This window comes from Platalea leucorodia (genome assembly GCF_965183815.1).
Source record: "Platalea leucorodia genome assembly, chromosome: 5".
NCBI classification, from domain to species: Eukaryota; Metazoa; Chordata; class Aves; order Pelecaniformes; family Threskiornithidae; genus Platalea; species Platalea leucorodia.
Window position 1 is genome coordinate 67040962 of NC_138827.1, and position 23583 is coordinate 67064544.

A 23583-nucleotide genomic window follows, 5' to 3' on the forward strand; every position below is an offset into this window, starting at 1 on the left:
CTTACACAAACTCTCCTTAACTACTGATTTCACATTTAAATTTAGATTTTGGAAGATTCACTTCATTTACTACATTTTTAATCTAGAGGAATAGTTCTGTCCCACCTGTGATTACAGCCTTCACTAGGCCAAAAATGGTTCAACATCAGCACTGATCAATGTGGAAAAGCCTGAAAAAAAGTGTTCTATGCTCTTTTAAAATAACTTCTAATCCATCTTGAAAGGATTGTCTCCAGCTGGCTATTCTGTGTTACCACTGCTTTGAGCTGAAGTTGTAGGAGTGCTGCAGTACCGGCGAGGGTCAAAAATTCTGAGAATAAAATTGTTAGGTGAAAACTAGTCAGTTTGATAAAATATATTCTCTCTCCTCTCCAATGCCTTTTATTTTATTATACACAAAAATGTTAGAAAACTGGGTTTGCTCTCTCAGCTTGGTCACATAAAGCCAACAAGAACCACATTCTGGACAAGTGGAAAATTGCAAGATGTGCATGGGCTCTTTGTTTTGACAGACTTTGTTGTCTTCAGTATTACATAGGTGTCTCAGACAGATCACAGTCAATTCACCTAGTGATACCTTACAGGCCTAAAATTGAGCCCCAGATGAAACTGTGACTAGCACTATTGAACTATCTTCCTGTATAATGCCCAGCAGTTTATATGAATCAAGCACACAGTAAAAATGGACAATTCCACATAGCCTCTCCAATCCATAAAAGTAGCACTGACAGGGGAAGGTACAAAGCTGCATTCAAAAGATCTACTACCATTCATTACTTTGGCATTATAGAAAACATGCTTAAGCATTTAGTTCTTTGGGCCATGAAAATACCTTTGCTCCAGCTGCTCCAATTTCACCTTTTGGACCGTCAAGTCCTTTCAAACCCTGTAAGAGTTATAAAAATATGGAGAAATTGTATTTATATATGTACACACAGAGAGCATTCCTACTATTATTGTTAAAATAACTTGAAACTAAAGTGTTAACAATGGATCTGAGGTGGCGAGAGCAAGAGAGGAAAAAAGTAAAGAAGAAAAAACCCAGATGGAATAAAGTTTTTAAACATTTCCTAAATGGAAACCATTTGTACAAGGTACATTTCCTTGGATTTGGTTTCTTTTTTAAAACAAGAATGTTTAAAAAAAATCCTAAAACAACAAGGAGGCGGCTCTGAGCCATAGGAAACCTATTTATTCCTCCCCAAAGTAAAATTCTGGCCAGAAAACTTGGTAATTTGTAATCACTCCATGTTGCAAACATATCCACCTCTCAAGTTTCCCACCCTAATGCAAGGCTTGCCAACAAAGTGAGAGAACTGTCAGGTTTGTGCCTCCTGAAGCTTGGCAGTGTTCATGCAAGCTCCTTCCAGATTCCCAGATCATTCGAAAATAGAGTGAAGAAAGCACTAGAAAACATAATACAGAGGTCAGCTTAAAGCGGAATAGACTTGATTTTCTGCAAGGCCCTCTTCCTCTCAAATGCCAGTGAATCTGCTGCAATTGGCAGGACTAAAAGTGTAGTCAAATTCACCACTAATACAAAAGAAGTTGAGTATCTTTATATTCAAACTGCCTGGAAACATCATCTATAAGGAGAGGGAAAATCTTGTTTCTTACCCTGTGACCCTTGAGACCTGGAAGACCAGGAGCACCAGGAAAGCCTCGAGGCCCCTAGGTTGGAAAAAGAAAAAACAAATAAAATCCTTATTTCTGCAGATAAACCTAGTGATAATTCTGCCAACAGGGAAGAGGGTAGCAGCGTTAATACTAATACTCCTAACACTCTGTCACCTTGGTGACATAATATAGTGAGGCATAGCATTTGAGTGGGTCACAGATGACACAGCATAACATGCTATGAAGTTAGACAGTCTCAGCATTATGCACATTTTCACTGATATTAAAAGCTTTATTGTTTACATCGGTGTATGATCAAACTGAAATAGAAGTAATGACTAGTGGTAGATCAAGTTTTGAAGCTTAATATGAAGAAACTTTAATTAAACAGAGATCAAAACTCAGAGCTATCATTTGAAATAAAATAGAAACTGAGACCAAACGGCAAACTGTACCTGTTCTTTCAGAATGTGTCAGCTGAGTAGCATTAACTGCTACTAAAACACATTTAACAATTAAACCAAAGTTGCCTTGCACTTAAGTTTCCTACCAAGTTTCCCGATTTCTCTTTCAGGAAAGACTAAGTAATGGAAGGGAGCTAGGTACCTCGTGTTAGAATATCAGTCACATGAATTTATAATGGAAATCACATTAACACCTTCATACTCTCAGATAACAACAATTCAGCAAACTGTTTAAACGTATCATTTCTTCCTTTATGGTACCTCTGAACCAAAGTTCTCAAAAAGATTACAGTTCATACCTTTTGGCATAGCAAAAAAATCATGAAGATATAGAAAATAAAGCATCATGAAGCAACACTGATATTCAGAGGAGCAAAAAAGAACATCTGAGATCTCAGCATTAGAGAGGAGAACTTCACGTACAGACAAGCTGTTTCCTTGTTAGCATCAAGGAACGTAAGAAAGTTCTTTGTCTTCCCATAGCCAATTACATGGACAATGTTTGATCAAAAAGTTCAGTGGGAAATTACTCGAGAGTTTGCAGACTCCTAAAGGGAAAACTACTTTATAAAGGTATGAAATTTATGAAACGAATATATTAGATTGCTTGAAATTATTTCTAGTCAGTGAGTTTCTCAATGAAGGACGATCTCTGCTGTCATACAAGGTCTTGCATGTAAATTTGAAATTGCACGAATTATGCTTGTTAGACTGAATGTAGCTCATAAAAACTATTTATTTGGCCTGTGCTCAGTGGTATGTGTATATCAGCTTATACAACCAGGGCAATCAAATGATGAAGCACACACATGGGACAAGTCACATAGCAAGGAGGCAAATCATGTACAAGGGGAAACAACCATCGGGTATCTCTGTAGCAGTCTATGGGCCTTGTCATTGATCCAGACGTGGCACACTTCTCTGATAAACTATCAGGGTATTCAATGGTGTTCTCTACAGTGCTATGCAATTGCAGCAAACTCTTAATAAGGTTTTCTTGTGTGTGTGCAGTTGCAGTACTTCTTTCCTTCATTAGAAAGTCTTCTAAAAGATGATTTTATCAAGCACAACAACTTGATCGGCATAGAACAATACTCCACAGACTACATTTGCCTCAAGCAGCTTACGAAATGTTGTCTTTGATCCATAAAACTTAGGAGGAAAGCTTAAGAAACAACATTGCCTTCTTAAAAAATCATTTCTCTCTCCAAGACATCATATCTCCTGTCACTAACAAAATCGCCAGGCAAGAACTGGACGCTTAAAAAGAAAAGGAGGCAGCTTAAGAGATGATGTGTATCAAGTGGCTTCAGTTCTGGGATTTATCTGTCCCCTTTTCAGCCACACTACAGCTCCCATCCAGGTACCGAAACTTGACTAATGAAGGTAGAACTCTTAATATGGGCCAAAATTATATAAGATGATAAAATGATGTCATTTTATCATCAAATATACCTGTTTTCTTTTATTCCTAGAGTAAACCATTACAAGTATCCTCTGCAGTACAAGTATGTATGATTTCGAAACCCTTTAATCACATTCGTATATTGAAAATATATATAAAAATAAATTATATACATCTATGATACAATCCCCTCTCCCCCCGCCCTCAGACTGGCTGTTATAAAGGTAAACAGTGCCACCCCAACCTGACATCATTTTATACTCTCTGAGCACTTCCTGCACATGAGTACAAATGACCATGGGAAATACTGGGAAATGAAGTAAAACTTCTATGTACTGTCATCTGTTTTATGCATATTTCATCTATGAAACAGTTGAAACATGAACCAGTGAAATGACTCTCAGGATTAACTCCAGGACTTTTGAACGACCTGTTTGGTTCTGAGCTATCACACTGATCTGGATCATTAGAGTAAGCTAACACAAGTACTTCAGAAATTGAATGGCAGAGCTTTGCACTCATTCTTAAACGAGATACTGATGATGTTAAGTATGATTATTTTGCTAAAATGTAAATAATCATGCTCTTACTGGAGATCCCGGAAATCCAGGCTCACCGGATTGTCCTGGTCTACCAGGTTCACCCTAAGGAAAGCAAAAAAAAAAAAAAAAAAAAAAGGAACACATGAAAATAGCAGATGTGAAAATTAACTTCTCTTATCATTCTTCCATTCAATCAAATGAGGACACTCACATCAGTGCTATATATCTTCTCTTTACTGTAACCATTTCAGTGATATAAATCAACTGCACAAATGACTAGCAACGTGCATTAAACACATTAACTTAAAAAAGGTTTTTAACAAAGAATTGCGGGAACCGAAGACTGAGTCCAAAATGCATCTCAGCATCACAAGATGGCGCTGCAACGTAGTTTTCTTGCAAATTAATGAGGCAACCTTTTGTCATCCTCACGCAGAGTCAAATTACTTTAATTTTCCATAGGAACAGCAATCTAAAACTGCCTGCATTGTAGCTTGTTACTTCTCTTTCTGTTCAAATGTTTTAAAATGTGTATCATTTCATTCTAGGTCGGTGACTACTTTCTGTGCCATGCAACAGGAAAGAAAATATGGTAGAACCAAATATGCATATTTCGAAGATTATTCAAAGTCCTCCAGAGTCACAACCAAACATTCCTTTATATGCCTTAATCAGCTCAAATACATCCAGGACTCTTGGCTGCAGGAATATGAAAGGCTTCAGAAAAATAGTTTCTGGATAGAGAGAAGGTAAACTACTTCACAGATGCAATTAAAGAAACGCATACCTACATTGCAAGTGGAGGAAGTTCTTAGAGCGGTATCAAGATTTGGCTTCACTGCACTGCGAGTTAACTGTTTCCAAAGATTCTTATAACTCTTTGTACAGTTTAATGGGAAAGCAGCCATTACACAAGCTATCATAATTTTTAGACTGAAATATCCAGCATCTGCAGTTTTCAGCTTGTTTCCAAGTTATAAATTGCACTTCAGATGGATTTAGTGTGCTTTGCAAACAAATAATATACGTCTACCGGTAAATTCTAGGGCTATTTATTGTGCAGTACATATATACTTGTATACATATACAAGTACAATACCTACATCTTACACATATGTGTACATACATGTATAGAGTCTTAAAATCAGTTATGAATATAATAAATCATTAAGAAGTTAAAAAAATTTTAAATACTGAAATTTTATTATCCAGATCCAGGTGAATGTTATCATTACAGTTGTTCTAACTCATCATGTGATCCCAAAGAGAGGAGACTCCTCCAGTTGCTCCCTCCTAACTGTGGTATATTATTATGTCTGATTTCAAGAAAGACATTTCAGTTGGAGAACTGGATGAGGCAAGAAATGATAAAGAGGCAGTGCTTAAACCTTAGGTACGATGGTGACATGTAAGGAAAAGATAGGAGGGTTTCAGAAAGGGTTGCTAAGATTTATAGTTATGACACTGCACTTAATGAGGAGTGTGATTACAAAGAAAAGTAAATAGATAAAAGTAGTTACAACAGGCACATCTGCTGGTTAGTCACTGTCTCAAAGATGCCAATATTTGTTTTATTAAAAATAAAACAAGATACAAAGAATAACAAACTTACATCTTCCCCGGGTTTGCCTGGAGGTCCCTCTGGTCCACGAGAACCAACTGGACCCTAAGAAATAAATATATTTGTTGAGAAGTCAATTTAGCCATCACTAAAATATCTATTTGCTCCATTTCAAAGTCTGGTTTTATAAAAACAGATGTAGAAAAAGGATGATTTATGCCTAAGCGCACTTGCTTAATTTTGTAGTGCTCTTTCTAACCATTCTGCCCCTAAGAAACCTGCATTATGTTATATAAAAATACAGGATGGATTCTTTAGGAGATAAACAATACATTAAAAATCACAGTTGCTGTTGTTCCAAATCCCTGTCTCTTGCTTTTATTTTTGAATTATTTTATTGCCTCAAAAAAATAAATATTCTCATCCTCCTTTGTGTAAGTCACACTACCAGGTATGGTTTTATCAGTGCTTAATCATCCTCAGGTCTGTGCTGCAAAAGTAATAATGATTGTTTATACTATAATCATTATTATGCTTGTTCAAAACAATTCAAATTCACTGATTCAGGATAACATGCTTTGAACACCACAACTCTGACTGGTTACTTAATAGTTTCAGCTGAGACAACACAAAAAAAAAAAAAATCTGTTCTGAATTAAGGAGGTATAATATACTGTTTGCAATTTTATTGTAGAAATGTTTGGATTTATTGGTCTTACCATAGGTCCTGGATCCCCAGGTTCACCAGGTGGGCCTGTGGGGCCAGCACCACCCTAAAATTAACCAAAGATGAATACAGTTACAAATTCCAAAAAGTACAAATATAAGCATATAAATTAAAATCCATGATCAAGAAATTCACAGCCCATGGGACAGTCTGGATTCTAATTCAGATTCAGCTCACATTGCAAAATGAGTGAAACCTGGATACTAAAATCTCTCAAGTTTTAGGTAAGTCCTGTGCCCTACACAAATCCCACTGGAAACTTAACGCCATGCCAATACTGAAACCAGAACAGTCACCATTTTCATTGCTGTTCCCTCATTAAAAAAATGTGTGCTGGGCTAAAACCTTGTTAAATTGTTCTTTCTGAGTTAATTTCTGTGTATAGAGTACATCTGGAGCAGAGCTCTTGAGAGCAGCATGTTTAGATTCACCTCTAGATGAAGATGCATTCATCCATGAGTCATTGAAGATGGACATTGCCTCAGAGATGGACATACACACCAGTTACTATGTGCTTTGCCTTCATCTCTGGCTAATTATCTTAAATCCCCTGAGGTGAAGTACTTACTTGTTTTCCTTGGAGACCTTGAGGACCTCTTGGACCCACTGGACCCTACCGAAAACATAACTTGTTACACACTGGAAAACACCCTTCCCTAAGTAACATTCATCCTACAAAGACAGCAAAATGGCCTGATAGTGTCCTCCAAGATAACATTTCTAAGGTCAAACTCTCATAAAGGCTTTTAGTCAGGAGATTGATGTTATGAAATACAAAAGTACACAGAATGGAAATCTTCAAACTCAAAAAGCCACAGCAGTGTAAATGCATTAGCAGCTGAAAATATGGGCTTGCTTGCGTTCTCGAACCTCAGTATCTGGAATCAGTCAGAATAACCCGGTTGCCTGCATAGCTCCACTGAAAAAAATGTAACAGAATAGAGTTGGGGGAAATAGTCTTCCCTTGAAGGGAATCTCATTACTCAGATTAATCTCACAATGGAATCAATGACAAAATAAATTCATGCTGCTGTTCTCAGCCATAAGCAGCAACAAGTGGCAATGGAAGGACATATTTTCATGAATCATACAAACCACCAAAACAGCTTCCACACAGTTATGCTTTGTTACAGAAAATTCAGATTTCTTCTTTAAAAGTTTCATGGGATTTTTAGGAAAAATCTTATGCTTAATTGTAACTTATAAGTGAACATAACCTTGTCTGAAAGTAATTCTCTTGCTTCGAGCAATACAAGAATATCCATAGCAGACAATAAATTGCATTTTGACAGAGGCTCAAGATTTATGTCTTTTACACACAATTCATTAATTTTTACTAATTTTTACAAAGCAAATGTAGAAGAGTTAGTAATCGGCCATTTCAAAATTCCAATCAACTTTAAAAACAAAACAAAAAACAGTGGTTCAGCTGAATGACTGTCAGTTACTCAGTTTACAAAGAAAGGAAAAAAGCAGATCACAGAACATGATCAGTCAATCCAAAGACAGTGAGTGAGTGCCAACTGACTTTAGTAGACTTTGTGTAAGACCTTAGAGAGACCTAGATATTGAAAAATACCTTAAAAGATATATTAATATTAAAATGAATCATATTTGAGAATGACAAGAGGCAGTTCAAGAAATGCAATGTCTCGAGACAAACTGAGTGAAGGGATTAAGCAAAATGATGGAGGGCAACAAAGTAAGTAGGACAGATTTGTGGAACAAATCATTGCATGTGCGCACAGCAAATTCACTGGAGAGAGACATTCATAAAAAGGAAAGTTCTTTGAAGAAATCACCGCAAAAGTTAATCTTAAGGCAAAACATCAGATTACCTTTAGAACCTTTCAAATTGTATTGAACTGAGTTTGAAGGTTACTAGTGGGGACTTGGAGGGATAACATTCAGGTAGGCAAACTCATGGACAGTACAGTCACTAAAGGATGGTTTCCTTAAGAATTAATGTTAAAAATAACAGCAAAGAGGGTAACAGTATCTTCAAGATATCACAATGTGATAAACAGATGTAGTGAAAAGAGATACTATTAAAAAAAAAAAAAACGAGTTCTAGCAGAGACAGCTTAGGGTGGTGAAACAGCTTTCACAGATGGTAAAAAATTTCAGTGTTACCATGAAGTCCCCAGTGCACTAAAAGTAAAGGGCATATCTAAACAGTGAGAGATGCCAATGATAAAACTGGACTCACTGGAGAAGTACAATGTCTGTCTTAAAATAATATAGCACAGCTTTCAGTTAACAGCTGTTTTCAGAAAAAAATTTTTAAATTACTACCAAAAATAACTATCTTTGATGTCACAATGTGAAAAGAAGCCTTCAAAGTTACATATTTATTTATTCCGCTTTGCGTTATACCTAACACTTTTCAGTTACTCTGCAGTGACTCAAGATATGAGAAAATCGGGAGCTGTTTTTTTCCTGTACCTTAAAGTTAGTAGCTGCTATATTTCAGAAGGAGGGAAGGAAGACAACAAGAAGGCTAGAGGGGAGGGAAAAAAAAAAGCTTTCACTTCAACAGAAGAATATTTTTTTCCAGGTACTGCGCGTAACTGCACTAGAACATACTGTACATCCAGGATCTAGAGGCATAGGAAGCTGAAGAAGGAGAAATTCCCCTTTGGGTTTTTGCACGTGCGCTGCACTTCCACCCTGTTCTACAGTAGAGAGCTAATCTGGTCTTACCACTGCACCAGGCATCAGTCCCATCTGACTACCAAGTCCAGATTTCTCATCCAGTCCTGCCATCTGCGCTGAAAAAGGCTGAAAAAATAAGATGGGTGATTTTAGCCGTCACTCACTTTGATGGTTCATAAGGCAAAAATCCATGTAACCGCATCTTCGTTATTTACATTGGCTTTGCAGTGCTAACAACTACATGTTTGTTTTAATCATTAAAATAACAGTTGTCTTTCCTGTAAATTCGAGGTGGTTTAAGGCTTCAAAGACCAGTTGAATGGATCATATTGTCTGCTTACTATTCTGACTCTACCTCCACTTTAATACTGAACAAATAGTAAAATGACCTAAAAAATGTAAAGCCTCTTGTGAAATTAATGAGATTTCTTTCACTACCTTCAAATTTAAATCACACCTTAACTTCACCACCTGCAAAAGTCCTTTATGTCTTCCAAGTCCTTCTTCTGTTTTCACTTATTGTGCTTCGATTTCAGAAATATCTTAAGGTAAATGGAAATGTAGCTGATTTTATGATTGCAAATTGGAATTTTTAAGCATGTTGTCCTTATCCAGCAAAGCTGAAGGCCACTGCTGTTCAGGCCAATTCACAGAGACAAATGAGTTAGAGCAGGGAGAACCTTCAGTGCCCTCCTTCTGCAAGCACATAGTTGAAATCAACAGCTTTATTTTGCTTTGTTCAGAGCCAGATCCTCACTCGTTGCAGGCCAGACCTTACAGTGGCTGAGAAGGAGCAACAGCACATATGTGCATTCAAGTCCCCTAAGATTTACAGTTTGTTTCCCATCAGATTGGTTCCCAAACACATTTTCCGCAAGGCTGGAGACTGCCTAACTTCAGAGACAGGAATACAAACCAAAAATATCTTAGATCTCTGGCCACACCTATTCTTTCATATTTTCTGTGGAAATCTATGAAGGATGGGGGTCCCATCCTGGTGCTTCTGTGATTCTAAGGGATTCCTCTGTGCTAAAGAGATTTACTTGGGCTGAATCTGCTGGATTCAGGACTATTTGGAAAGGTAGTTAAGTCAAGAAATGCTGCCCAAACTTGCAAGCTGTTGGCCTAACATAAATACTTCAGTTGATTGTCAGCATAACTCTATAGTTTTCAGTAACACTGCAGGAACAATGGAGTGAGAAATCAAAACAGGTACCTTCCAAACAGCAATAAATGTGTATCTGAATATACTTGAGGAATTCATATATGTATTTCATTATCAATCATAATTAGTGTTCTATAGAATTTGTGGGGAGAAAAAAAAAAGGGGGGGACGGGCAGGGAGGGAAGTCTTGCAGAACACCTTGGCTGTATCTATGGCTGGTTAGCACTGCTTTTCACAAACAATTCCTTACCTAATCTTCTCAGTGTTGGTCTGAACAATTCCAGCAAGAAGTATACTTAACCACATTTTAATTTCTCTCATTAGTTATTCTGTTATTTATAACTAATCTTATTTTTTTTCTTTTCTGTATTCCTAATTTGATACACCACTTTCCCTGTACTATTGCCCAGATCCCTTGGATTTAAGTCAGGTGGAAGTAACAGAACCCTGCTGAGGGTTTTAGATTTGGGCACCTTGGCTTTTTGAGATGCTAAAACCCATTGCAAAAGGTGTGTCCTTTCTGAGGTTTCTCATGTTCAACTTGTCCCAATTTTTGGCAGAACTTGCACTACCACTAGCTGCTGTCCCTCATGACTGGGAGACAGGAACTGTGGGCACAGCATTCCACCTTCATGGAAGCAAAGAGAAGTTACTCTTTGTATCATGTGGATCTGACCCAGCACTCACTTCACTTTCTACTAAAGCAAGCGTAAAACTTACCCTGCTTAGTCCATCTGGTCCCGGGTGGGTAGGATGCCCTGGAGGACCAGGGTCACCAGGCTGGCCAGGGATACCAGGTTCACCATCAATCCCTTGAGGACCCCGAGGACCCTAGAAACAAAATCAGAAATGCCAACAGTGTGCAAAGGTATTCATTAAAAACATTGTAACTGGCAAACAATTGCCTTATTTCTGATAAATCTGTATTTCTACAGAAAGAACTTCAAACAAACAACATCCCTCAAGACCTGTTCCTTCCTTCAGATCAGAAGCACTGGCTAAGATTAGCCACGAATCCAACACACAAGTAAACTGCAGCTCTCTCAGACTCTTTGAGAAACTCAGGTTTCCTATCATCCCATACTAGAGTACACTATTCCCGAAAAACTACTTTTCATTGCAGACAACATAGAATATCAAGAATTTACTTCTAAAATACAGATAACTCAGATTAGTGTACATACATACACATGCTTAGGGAACTCCAGCGGAAGGCTGGATTTTTACAGCCTCCTGACATCACAAATGGTTTAGACAGCTCACACTATAGCTGAATTCTCAACACAGTTACACTGCCAAAAATGCAGAGTAAGTCCCTTGGTGTCAATGTTATCTCTAGCTAGTATTTGCAGAATAGGCTGGGAGGCCACACCATTGCTCCCATTTTGATCAGCCACTTCTGATTTCTAAACTGCATTCAGCTTATCGTGTGTCAGAACTAAAATTAAATACAGAAGCAGCTAATAAAATATTAGTGGAACAAAATGAATAGTAACAGGGCCAATAAAGATATACTTCAACCATAAACATAGACTTTTAAGTGCTTGTCACTACTGCTTCCTTCGTTAGAATAAAAATGCTTGACTATGGCGACAAAAAAATTTATACTGTGTAATGAGCTCTTCCACTTTAAGGATCCTTAAACATAAAACTTTGAAAGCCTGGCTCAGTGAGTCATCTTTACAAACACAATTATAATCAGACAAATTGCTTGTATTTCCATAAGATGAGGACTGTGTTTCCTTGCAGTCTGTGACACGCTTCAGTGGAATTTATGTCTGAACTAGTACGGTTTGAACTACTAGTATGGTTTGAACTAGTGTGGTTCGTATGCTAAAGAAAAAGCATTCCCTTGGGAAAGGACTACACTGGGATAGCACTGACAATAGGATTCCTGGAAACTCCCAGTGAATGACCTAATTCTCTTAATTCTCCACCTATCTTTATGGTCTGAAATTCCTGTAAGACTAGCAATCAGGGGAAAATCTTTTTCTTGTCAGAATACATACATGTACACACACACCCCCCTACTCGCAGAATGAGTTGTGGATAGATGGTATTCTGAAACAAATGAGAAGATTGTACATGTTGGATGGAAGCAGAAGGTTCCAGCAGAAAACTTCAGTATTTCTATTATAAACAGAAGTACACACTGCCAAACCTAAAAGTGCATACTGTCCAAAGGAGGAAAAGAATTAGTTACCTTATTTTGTTTGTTCTCAAAACAAAGAGAAAACAAAGCTAAACATTAGTGAAAAAAACAGTTGCCTATAAAGAATTAAGCAAGCATTACACAACGACTACTGATTTTCAATATCCAAACCAAGACACCGTAACAAAATCTTACATAGAAAAAGATCTTTTTTCGTTTCTTTTTAGAAAAGGACCTACTTTCTACCCACCAAAAATCAACTTGCTTCGAGAGCAACACTGCAACCCGCCACCCCAAAACCCAAAAAGTCCCTGAAAAGTACGTATGTTATTTGTAGGTGGCAACTAACCAGTGGTATATAACTAATGTTGGGGGTTTTTAATAAAATCTTGATTATACTTTTATTTATTTTATATTATTTATCTATTTATACGTATATTAAAAAAAAAGCTCTTTCATTTTCTTTCACGAGCTCAAGGTCAGGGAGGTTTTAAAAAAAAAAAAAAGGAAAAAAATTTCTCACGTAGGCCACGAGGTGGCACCATTTAAACACACAATTGAATTATTCTGGCCCATTGCTGCTGCTGTTCAGGAAACTATTACAGGTTTTGCCTGTAATGGAATAAAAGGAAATGCAGATCATGGTAGAACACTCTCAAACTACTATCTATTTTAATTGCTACTGCAATTACAATCGAGTGTAAATCCATGTCGAAACAAATCATCTAAGGATGCTGAAGCTTATTTTCTGTCTTCAAAAGATGATTTGTAAACACCTGAAATTGTATCATGCTGCAAAACTCTCCCTCCCTACATGCATTTTGCAAATGCAACATGCTGTTCCCTAGCTGTTTCTCTTTCATTGTTACACTAACAAAGAATTTGAAGTAAAAAATATGCTAATACTCCTGAATTCACTTTACATCCAAGGGTCCTGCCTTTGTAAAAGGCAGAGATCCATAGCAAGGTTGAGCTCCAAAGAAAAACAAACAAAAAAAAAAATCCAAAGAAACAAACAAAAGGCTTGGAAATGTGCTTAGTGGTTTTGCAATACCAGCAGTCAGCAATGTATTTACCAAGACTAATTTTACAAAGGGTGTCTGTACAAGGTTACCTGCTCCACGAGGTATTTTAAACAAACTGCAAACAATGTGCAGAGAGGTTTTCATAATATAAACTGCAGGCGTGAGCTAACATTTTTTTTCCACAAGTATAAATAAAAAATCCTGCACTAGCAGTCACTCTGTAAATAAAGCGGTGCTCTTCAGTCTCAGACCTACACTGTGACATACACACAGCTCACCAGAACCTTTGACGTAACGTTTTCAAAGGAGCTGACTGGTTCCTAATCCCTTGATATTCCTTGAAAGCAGTATAATAACTTGTGCCAAAGGAACTCAAAACTGTTTACAGTCTTTTGGTATTTTAGGTGCTTCTAGCCACCACTCTGTAGAGACATACAAGGGATGCATGGCACAGAATCAGAAATTATTTAGCGTCTCATTGATAACACTGCATATTAGGAAAGCACTTCAGACATCTCTATAAATACAGTCAAGATTCCTCTGCACACCACACGATTTCGCAATTACTTTAGAATTCTTTTAAGCATCTCGATACTCATTCATCAGACAAATGTCTTATGGCGATCTAGAGAGCAGCAGTGGCTTGGCATCCATCTCAAAGAGGCTACACACTTACTCCCCTGCTTTATAAGAAGTGTCATTACCATGTATGGACAACAGGCACTCACTGAAGGAACAGTAGAAAGGAGTCAGTTTTAGGCCTATTCCTAAACTCAGTATTGGCTTGCTCTCTCCTGAGGGATAGGAAAATATCCACGTAGAAATTACAATGATGCAACTCTTTAAAAGCTGCTTTTAGCAGCTTCTGCTCTTTGACCTAGCTTTTTCAACAGGAACATGTCGTCTTTGGTATTTTCAGCAGTCCCTTTTGGCCTTTCTGTGGTTCTCCACATGCAGACACTGAAATTCCTTTATGAAGTCTTTATTTCCACTGAGCAATCTTGATTATATTATTCACCAGCATACCAACATATGTAGTCACGTATTAACTCCTGCTAACTCCTGAGCTTCACGTTTTCTGAAATACTGTGAGCCACACAGCTCACTCTGCTTCTGATGCACAGTAGTAAGCCACAAAAAGTCAGCAAGTTCTTAAATAGGCAAACGTGATGTTCCAGGGTTCTTTTTGTTTGTTTTATGTTGTTGGGGGGGGTTGTTTTTTTGTTTTGGTTTTGTTTTTTTTTTAAATCCTGAAGAAAGCCATACTCTCAGACACTACTTTGGGTAACAGTTGATAAAGTATAGCTTTTAGTGGAAATACTGCTAAACCTCTGTCAATTATCTCAAAACATTCAGGTTTCAATCTACCCAGGGAATGGTGAGATATAAATGTTTTTCTGTTTGTTACCTGATTCTTGGAAAATATGAGGAAAGTTCTGGTAACTCTAGAAGACATGGAGAAAGTTTAAAGCCATCTAACCTTTTGAGTTTAGTCCAGTACTTGATTTCTGAGACATTTAATAACTTACAGGTCTTCCCTTTGGTCCTCGTTCTCCTCGTGGTCCTTGTGAGCCTGGGGGTCCCTAAAAGAAAGATTAGAAATATTAAGTACCTTTTAAACTAGCTAATGATTAATAAAGCTCTGAAAATATAAAATGCAATGCTTATTTGAAAATTAATTTGTGGGGGGTTGATGATGATCATAAAGATAACAGCTACAATCACCAAATATTCAATATTTCTTCTCAGCTGTACATTCCCTGAAGGGAGTAGAACCAGGATGCAGAGATCTACAAAATGCTTTCATCTCTCTCGTGCTCCACAGATTAATTTAGCAAAGGTTTTCTGAACGCTGGAGGCTCTTGATGCAGAGATGTACAGGTTTGAGACACCCTTCCTGCTAGTCCAGAACTGCTCTCTGCTTAGCCACAGACAGGGAGCATACTGCATCTCCTTCTACTCCTGCTAGATCCCTCCTAGAAAAGCGTTCCCCAGCATCAACCTCGCACAAAGGTCCTCAGACATGCATGTACTACAAGCACACATCCATTCACTTAGGGCATGGGCTGAGCTGAGACTAGTAAAAAATCCCATAATCTTTTTGCCTCCTCAAATCATGCGTCTTTGCAGACAATACCCACTACAGGCACGGAAGAGTCCTCCTTCACATCATCCTCACAATACAAAACAAAAATGGCAGAAAGTCGAAAATGCTATCATCAGAGAAACAGAAGATAAAAAAATACTCACAGCTGGTCCCGGGCGGCCTCGTATTCCTGAAATCTAAAGAAGGCAACACGAATTGAAGTTACCACACAACATTACGGCTGTATTTGTCATGACTACCCTACAGAAAACTAGCTATTGAAAAGTAAATAGCAAGAGAGAAAATTAAAGTACCAGGCAAGTTGTAAGGCTTTTTTTTTTTTTTTTTGGGGGGTGTGTGTGTATATATATATATATGTGTGTGTATATATATATATATATATAAAAATGCCACAGGTTATCTCTTTCCAGTTTGGTGTCGGTTTATAAGCAATATGAGCAAAATCTTGGAAGTATCATTATTATTCTAAGGAAGATGAAATAAATAAGTTACAATGATTTAGTCTCAACTTATCAATTTTTTTATTTGTTTGTCTTCATGCTAGAAAGGCATAATACAGAAAGTGACAATTTATTTCGCCAGTTTTCTCCAGTGTCTCTACACTTTCCACGTACTAATTTACCATTATACCTCCACAAAATTCTAACTATAAAAGTAAAGATTATGGCAGATTTAACTCAATAAGATTTTTTTCCCAAAATGCAATTGACAGGAATTTCTAATGTCACATACATGAAACAGCATAATTAATTCCATTCCTTTCATTCCTAGGCTGTACATTTTTGTTCTATTTCCTTAATTACTGCAATTCTGCTTTAAAGCACTAAAATGTACACTTCTAGGGTGTGCTGATAAATGAAGAAAAAAAAAAAAATGGACTTACAGGTGGCACTACTCCAGGTTCTCCTTTTTGTCCCTGTAGGAAAAAGATTCAAAACCATCAGATGGCAAAAAACAAGTGAAAGTACAATTAACAGTAGGAGTTTCACGAATACCGTCCCTGTGACTGTGACAAATGCTAAGACTTCTCACCTGCAATAGCTAATCCATGCTATTTTTAATGACTATGGACACTGATTAAATGAAGGCTATAAATTAACAGACTTTTTCTAACTGCATAACATACTGGCTGAAATAAGAGTCAAACTAAAAAATTACCATGATATTTAAGTACTAGAAAACATGTTGTAGTTCTGTTATTGGATTATTTGATTAACATGAAACACAGAGCCCAGAGCAGCATTCAGATTCCATTTCTTCAAGGTATTAAATTAAAATTCATATCATTAAATTTATGGACATAAAAAACCTGCATGTCCATCTGCAGCATAGGGACAGAATACAAAATTATATTGCATAGCTTCAGAGTGAAGGACACAGCATTTGCCAGTTGACTTTTCTTTGAGCTGAATGTGTTGATAATGATTACATGTTACATAAAATAACTGGGTTTAGACCTATTGGTGGTAACCGCTTTATTAAGGAAAAAAGAGGACTTTGTAAAGATAAAAAATTTCCTGCCTTGTTTACCAAGTAATAATAAGCTGGTTACAATCCATTCATTTCCATAAATGATGTCTGCATAGAGAGCTACTTGCTTTTAGTGAGTGTATATACTTGATGACCTAAAAATTATTTCTATTATTTCTTGTAGGTGCTTACTATCTTAGAAGCTCATTTATCAGAATGTATTCTAATTTCTTTTGTAAGAATAGATCTTCTCTTTGTTTAATTGCACACTATGAGAGATGCTGCCCACAGAAGTGTGGCTCTGTGTAAGAACACATTGTCCTGGTTCTTCGTCAGTGCCTGGACCAAGCGTCCCCATCAAGCCCTCGGGCTCCAGCACACCATCCACCTCCTGCAGAGCCTCCTGTTGTAAAGGACCTTCACAACTACTTGGCTAATGGTTGCCGGTGTTTTCCTTAGCGTTGGCTCGAACATGGCCATGATGTTATGCAAGCTGCCTTGGGCGGCCTGAATTATTATCACAGTGAAAGTAGAAAGGATGCCAAAAAACTGTTTTCAGCATGGTTTCATACATTTAAATATGGCTGAGGAGTATTTTTATATTTGTGCAATCCTCCAGTGATTTATATAAAACCCCAGTTATTCATGGTCAAGTATATGAAATAATGACATAGAATCATAGAATCATTAAGGTTGGAAAAGACCTTTAAGATCATAGAGTCCAAGATCATAGCACTGCCAAGTCCACCACTAAACCATGTCCCTAAGCACCACATCTACCTGTCTTTTAAATACCTCCAGGGATGGAGACTCAACCACTTCCCTGGGCAGCCTGGTCCAGTGCCTGACTACCCTTTCGGTGAAGAAGTTTTTCCTAATATCCAACCTAGACCTCCCCAGGCGCAGCTTGAGGCCGTTTCCTCTTGTCCTATCGCTTGTTACTAGGGAGAAGAGACCGACCCCCACCTCACTACAACCTCCTTTCAGGTAGCTGTACAGAGCAATAAGGTCTCCCCTCAGCCTCCTCTTCTCCAGACTAAACAACCCCAGCTCCCTCAGCCGCTCCTCATAAGACTTGTGCTCCAGACCCTTCACCAACTTTGTTGCCCTCCTCTGGACACGCTCCAGCACCTCAATGTCCTTCTTGTAGTGAGGGGCCCAAAACTGAACACGGGATTCCAGGTGCGGCCTCACCAGTGCCGAGTACAGGGGCACTATCACCTTCCCTGGTCCTGTACATACAACAGCAAATGTAAGAAACCCAAAATTCTTATTAAAAACACTATTTAGATCAATGAGCAGTGTAAAACATTTTTTAAAACTTGAATTTGTAAGTATAACTTTGCACTGGAGGTCATCACATCAATGTTGTGGGGTACCAGCTAGAAGGCAGAGCAGTTTTGTGGTAAGTTTGCCTAGCAAAGGTGTCACTTAGGCTCCTGCAAATACACCTGACCTCAGGTGTAGCCGTACGCAAGACAGGCTGGAAAGCCAACGTACCAGCCGTGTCTCATACCTCAGTGGCTGCTCCAGCCTATGGGCACTAGTGCAACAGCTATTTTGTGATTGCTACCTGAATTAGAAATAGGTCAAAGCTAACACAAGGACAGCTAGATAAGGTGCAGTAACGCCTTGCACCATAATACAGACATGCCTCCTGCACAAGGCTTTAACAATTCCAGCAGAAATGGTTAGCAGGGTTGTGCTACCTGCTTAGCTGCGCACTGGGCAGCTAAGTCTCGGCAAAAAACAAGCTGAAAGTTTTAACAGTTTGGCTTCTAATGACCTAGTGGTCCCTTCCCTCATTTTGTGGCACTGCTAGAGATGAAATAACCGAACTACTCAGCCTGGAATTCCTTTCATGTAGACAGCGGGGATTTTAAGTCAAGGGATTCTCTATATTAAGACCGGGATTTTTGCCTGCATCCCAGCATTTTTTCCATGTGGACTGCAATCTCCCTAGCCACTAAGGAGACCAAGAGGAAAGAATTAAGTGTTTTTAACAGACCTTATATTTAACTTCTGTGAAGCGCTCCAAGGAGATGCAAGAGATTCTTTTAACTGTTGTAATACATTTAAAAATAATATAAAGGAAATCTTACCTTTCTTCCTCTACCTATTGAAAAGGACAAAAGAAGAAAAGAGAGGAAATTAATGTTTTTACTCTGAGAGAATACGTAAGAGTTGAGCGAAGGTGTTACAGTTAGAGCCATCCCCGATCCTGGATGCACAAAAAATGGTGTATCACCTACAGGGAGCTGGGGAAGATCCCAGGGACACACATACTCCCTTGTTCAGGTGTGAGGAATCAGAATGGTTTGCAATTATGTCCCCCAATTCTCAGCCTTTTTCAGCATTGCACAGAATAAGAAAAAGCACTTTAGGAAAGCAGAATACCTTGTGGGGAATTGCCAGAAGCTGGCCTAATGAATTGACAGTGAAGTCAAAGGAAGTTTTATTACTTCAATACAAGCAATGTTGATGGATCCACAACATACTACATGGTATTTTTCAAAAGATAGAGCTGACTGAGGGATTTTTGACCTTTTCTTGTTTGAAAAGCATCTGCAATATCACGTGCCTGAATTCAGAGCCATATAGTCACACTCATATCCACAAAAATCCTTCAGAGGAATATTTTATTAATACCTTGAATAACAGTAAGGAATTCTGGAATGTATCCATACTGCTTTTATATTTGTTGGGTACACCTTGTTGGCATTGGCCTAGTGCCTCCCACAGCATGGCAGGATGCATCATCTATTAATGCTTGCCACGTCTTGCTCCATTGCTCAATTACACAAGTCCCTAATACATGCTCTTTATCACTACTTTGCTCTATATTAAGCTAATCAACAGCAATTATATCTCCTGAAGAAATTGCTTTGAGTATGATATATATAGAATGTAGTTCAAATAATGCAATACACAGTATTAATGAGCATTAATTGCAAGCTAAGAGATTTTCTTTTAGGAAAATTGAGGGGGGAATTGCTTCATCCAAGTCTCTCCAGGAAGAAGAAATGGACTGGAAAAGACATAATCTTTAAGGTATGTCACAGAAAGTATGCAAACAGGGAGTTAATAATGCTTCGTGCTAATTTTTTTTTTTATGTCTCACAAAAGGATCACGTGTCCATGTTTCCACTTTGGGGAAGCACTTTAGACTGTTTACATTTTACTGTTTACATACAATGTTTACATTTATTCATCTATCGGAGGGGCTTCGAATTGAGCGTTTTATTGAAGCATGCACTTATTTTATTATGTATGTTTATACAATAAATATATCTCTATCTTAATATGTTTATTATATATATTTATCTTAACACATTTATCTTTCAGTTCCAGATGAACTACAAAAAGCAGCCAGAATTCAAACTCCTTGAAATATCAAGATGGAATTCAGACCAACCTTTTAGTTATAAAGCCATTTGGGCTTTTATCAGAATCATAGTCAGAAGAAAACTGTTTACAGAGCCAGCTCAGGTGCAACCCAAGATGGACGATAACTGCCAAGTATCTACTCTCTTCAGACTTAAACTTTCACTATGGGAATACTATTAGAAATTTCAGTATCATGAAATTCCTAGTTCTTTGGGCTGTCTCTCCTTTTAAAAAAGCAAACTGGAAAGCGATCTTACCAACGGTGGTGTCAAAATCACGCGTTGTATGGGGACACACAGGACAGCACTCTCCTGGGGGCACCTGTGGGTTCTCACATTCCAGCACATCTTGACACTGGATTTCATCGCAAAGAACAGCTCCGTTGTCACAGACGCAAATTTGGCATGGTGAGGGCTTCCAAATATCCCTGTTCAGGTACATCTGGCCATTCTGAGTGCAGGCTATTTCTTCAACATCTTCTCCTGACATAGGAGAGAGAATATACAACACATTTTCGATGTCTTTCTTATTTTACCACCTTATTTCTTTATCAGAAAGAAGTCAAATAGAGTCATCACGAAGTGCACAAAGCCACCACAGTATCAAATGAACACTGCGTCACGAGTCTCTGGAGGTCATTCTGCTCAGCGGGGTGCTAACTCTGCATTGAGGAACTCCTGCCATGTGCCTGCTCTTTGTAACTGTTGTGCACAGGGCCTTAGCGACATCTGACTGGGGAGAAGAACCTGCGAGACTTCTGTACGAAACGGCCTACACTGCCTGCTCCCTGCTGCAGGTACCTTACACAGCCAGACTTAGGACAGTGTTGAACAGACACGGCAGTGTCAGAATCCAGCTGGTCATGGCCCTACATGATTACCCCAGCACACACATGAATTATTCCTATGGATACATATTAACTACATACAAAATACCTCTTAAATATTTTAGCTATATATGAAAGACTATCCTATGTGGCCATTTATACAGGAACAGCATCATCTGACTATATGTATATGTCCTACCTATGTACATATTCACACATTTTTATTGAGGTCATTCTCTTTTATCAAAGTTGTCATTTTTAACCTAATCCACTCCATTTACAGAAGGTTTACTTTCTTTCTTGTCTTAATACTATGACTTTTCTTTCTTTACCTTGAACTCTAATTTGAATTCATTTCTTAGTAATTATTTAGAAATCCATTCAATATTGTTTTTACTCTCTCCTCTCCAACCAATCTACTGTCACCAAGGCAGAACAACTTCTCTGGGTTGAATTTATAACTTAGAAATGTAAAAAATGTCCCCATTTGACTGACGGTAGCATTTAAGGGTACATAACCATCTGTTTAGGTACTGTTGTATCCGTACTTAAGTCTATGCTTTTGTTTTCTTCCTACTCTGTAGGCAGATACTCCAAATAGCTAGATTATTTTTTAATCATGAGGTGAGTATATCTCAGTATCTCCCCCTAAAAACAAAATATGTCTGATAAAGAATTCAAAAATCAAGTAAAGTGGAAACTTTTCTTTGGGTATCCAACATTTCACAGAATGCCCTATCAGCAAAAAAAAAAAAAAAAAAAAAAAAAAAAAGATTTTTTTCACTTTAGCCCAATGAATATTTCATCCTCTAAAGGAACACAAGTGCCCACAAAAGCAATGAACTGTCCCCAGGCTAGCCCTAGACAACGGGTTACAAACCTGCAAACCAAGAACCCCAGTGACAAGATGCCCTCCTCTGAGCCATACACAGCAAAGCTGTCACACACAGTCCAAAATTATTCTCCTGACCCCTGGGATTTTATATATATATATATGTATATATATATATGACACATCCCAGTAGTCAAAGATCACGACGATTATTTTTTAAGAAAACCTATTATTAGCGTAAAAATTAACAGCTCTAAGCACAAGGACAGTTTCACTGTTCTATGCATTTCTGTCCTAATTTAAACCAGATGTAAACAGAAAATCAGAAAGTAATAAATACGAACAGATTTGGGATTTCAGCTTCATGCCTTAACTCAAGTCCAGTTACTCCATCAATGTCAAAGCTCGGAAAAACGGAGCAGATGTGTCATTAACTGTTGCCTGCCATCACTAACTTCTGCAGCTTTCTAACAGAAACTGAAATCCAAACTTATACCGACTCCTCTCTTCAGTCGGTTTATCACACCCACTGACAAAACGACTCGAAGGGGTGCTGCAGAAGCTCAAGAGGAAATGTTTTCAGTGTGAAGTAAAGACATCAACCAAGTGTGCTGTACAGTCCATTTATGACACTGTGAGAATAATTTTCCAAACTGCAGATCGTATTTTGGAAAGCACTCTTCTCACTTCTCCCTTGTGTGCATGACATAACGTGCTGTCTGACATATTTAGCCTTTTCCCCCCAGATGTCTGGCATATGGTCTATGTCTTCCTTAATGTATCACCCGCAGAACTCGTTGTGCTGCTCAGAAGAGCAGCAGTTTGCATAAATGAAATTTCTAAGTTACTGAGCCCAAAGTCAGCATTCTGTCATAACTTCAAATAAACCACATAGCAACTGCTTTGGCAAATCAGAGCTGAGCCAGATGGTGACTAGCTTCTGCCTGGGTCCTGCTCAGCAGCAGACAAAGGCAGGGGAAAAAAAGCACATACCAACTTCCGGAAGTGTACGAAGAAGTCTGTTTTCCTATCAGATTACAGATATGCTGAAAATAATAAAAATAAAATAAAATAAAAAAAAAAAAAACCACCCCACAATACTGCCAGAAAACACATTTTTAATTTTAATTCTTTTGATTACGTTTGGCGCTTCTAGTTTTCCTTTCTGCTGTGACTGCATTACACCAAGAGAGTAAGCTGAAAAGAGCAGCTATTTCAAACTCATCCCACAAGCACATTTTGACATTTTACCCTCAGGCCTGAACTGCAGGCATGTTATCCATCTACACCCGGCCCGCGAAAGGCAGCAAAGGAAATTGTTCCAGCATTTCCTCCCTGGTTTGGAAATCTGCACATTTTTTTTAATTGCAGAGACCAAGTCACAAACTCTTTATGTCGCATGTTCTTTCTACCTCTGCAGTTGTAACACGAGGTGCTGAATGGCTTGAGAAGCAGCTTTGGAAATTCTTAATGTGGCAAAAGGATCTGCTAGCCCATTCACCGATTCCTTTCTTACCAACAAAAAGTACAGCTCTAATTGGCATTGGACTTGACTAGAGAATCTACAGGGTTGCGAATCCATTGAAGTCGGTGAAAATGAGTTTCAAAGCAGTCTGCAAATACAAAAGGCAAGGTAGAAGAAATACCC

General features: G+C 38.1%; 1 protein-coding gene across 1 annotated transcript in view; it reads right to left on the bottom strand.

Moving 5' to 3' along the window:
- Positions 1 to 23583, bottom strand: part of COL5A2 (collagen type V alpha 2 chain) — a gene marked incomplete at its 5' end in the record, with an annotated part of 80721 nt that overhangs the window by 36170 nt on the left and 20968 nt on the right. Inside the window, 13 exons of the mRNA XM_082311444.1 lie at positions 833 to 886; positions 1618 to 1671; positions 4077 to 4130; positions 5641 to 5694; positions 6309 to 6362; positions 6885 to 6929; positions 9020 to 9097; positions 10857 to 10967; positions 14843 to 14896; positions 15564 to 15596; positions 16304 to 16336; positions 18993 to 19006; positions 20535 to 20759. Coding sequence (XP_082167570.1) covers positions 833 to 886; positions 1618 to 1671; positions 4077 to 4130; positions 5641 to 5694; positions 6309 to 6362; positions 6885 to 6929; positions 9020 to 9097; positions 10857 to 10967; positions 14843 to 14896; positions 15564 to 15596; positions 16304 to 16336; positions 18993 to 19006; positions 20535 to 20759 — 863 coding nt within the window. The remainder of the gene's footprint in view (positions 1 to 832; positions 887 to 1617; positions 1672 to 4076; positions 4131 to 5640; positions 5695 to 6308; positions 6363 to 6884; positions 6930 to 9019; positions 9098 to 10856; positions 10968 to 14842; positions 14897 to 15563; positions 15597 to 16303; positions 16337 to 18992; positions 19007 to 20534; positions 20760 to 23583) is intronic.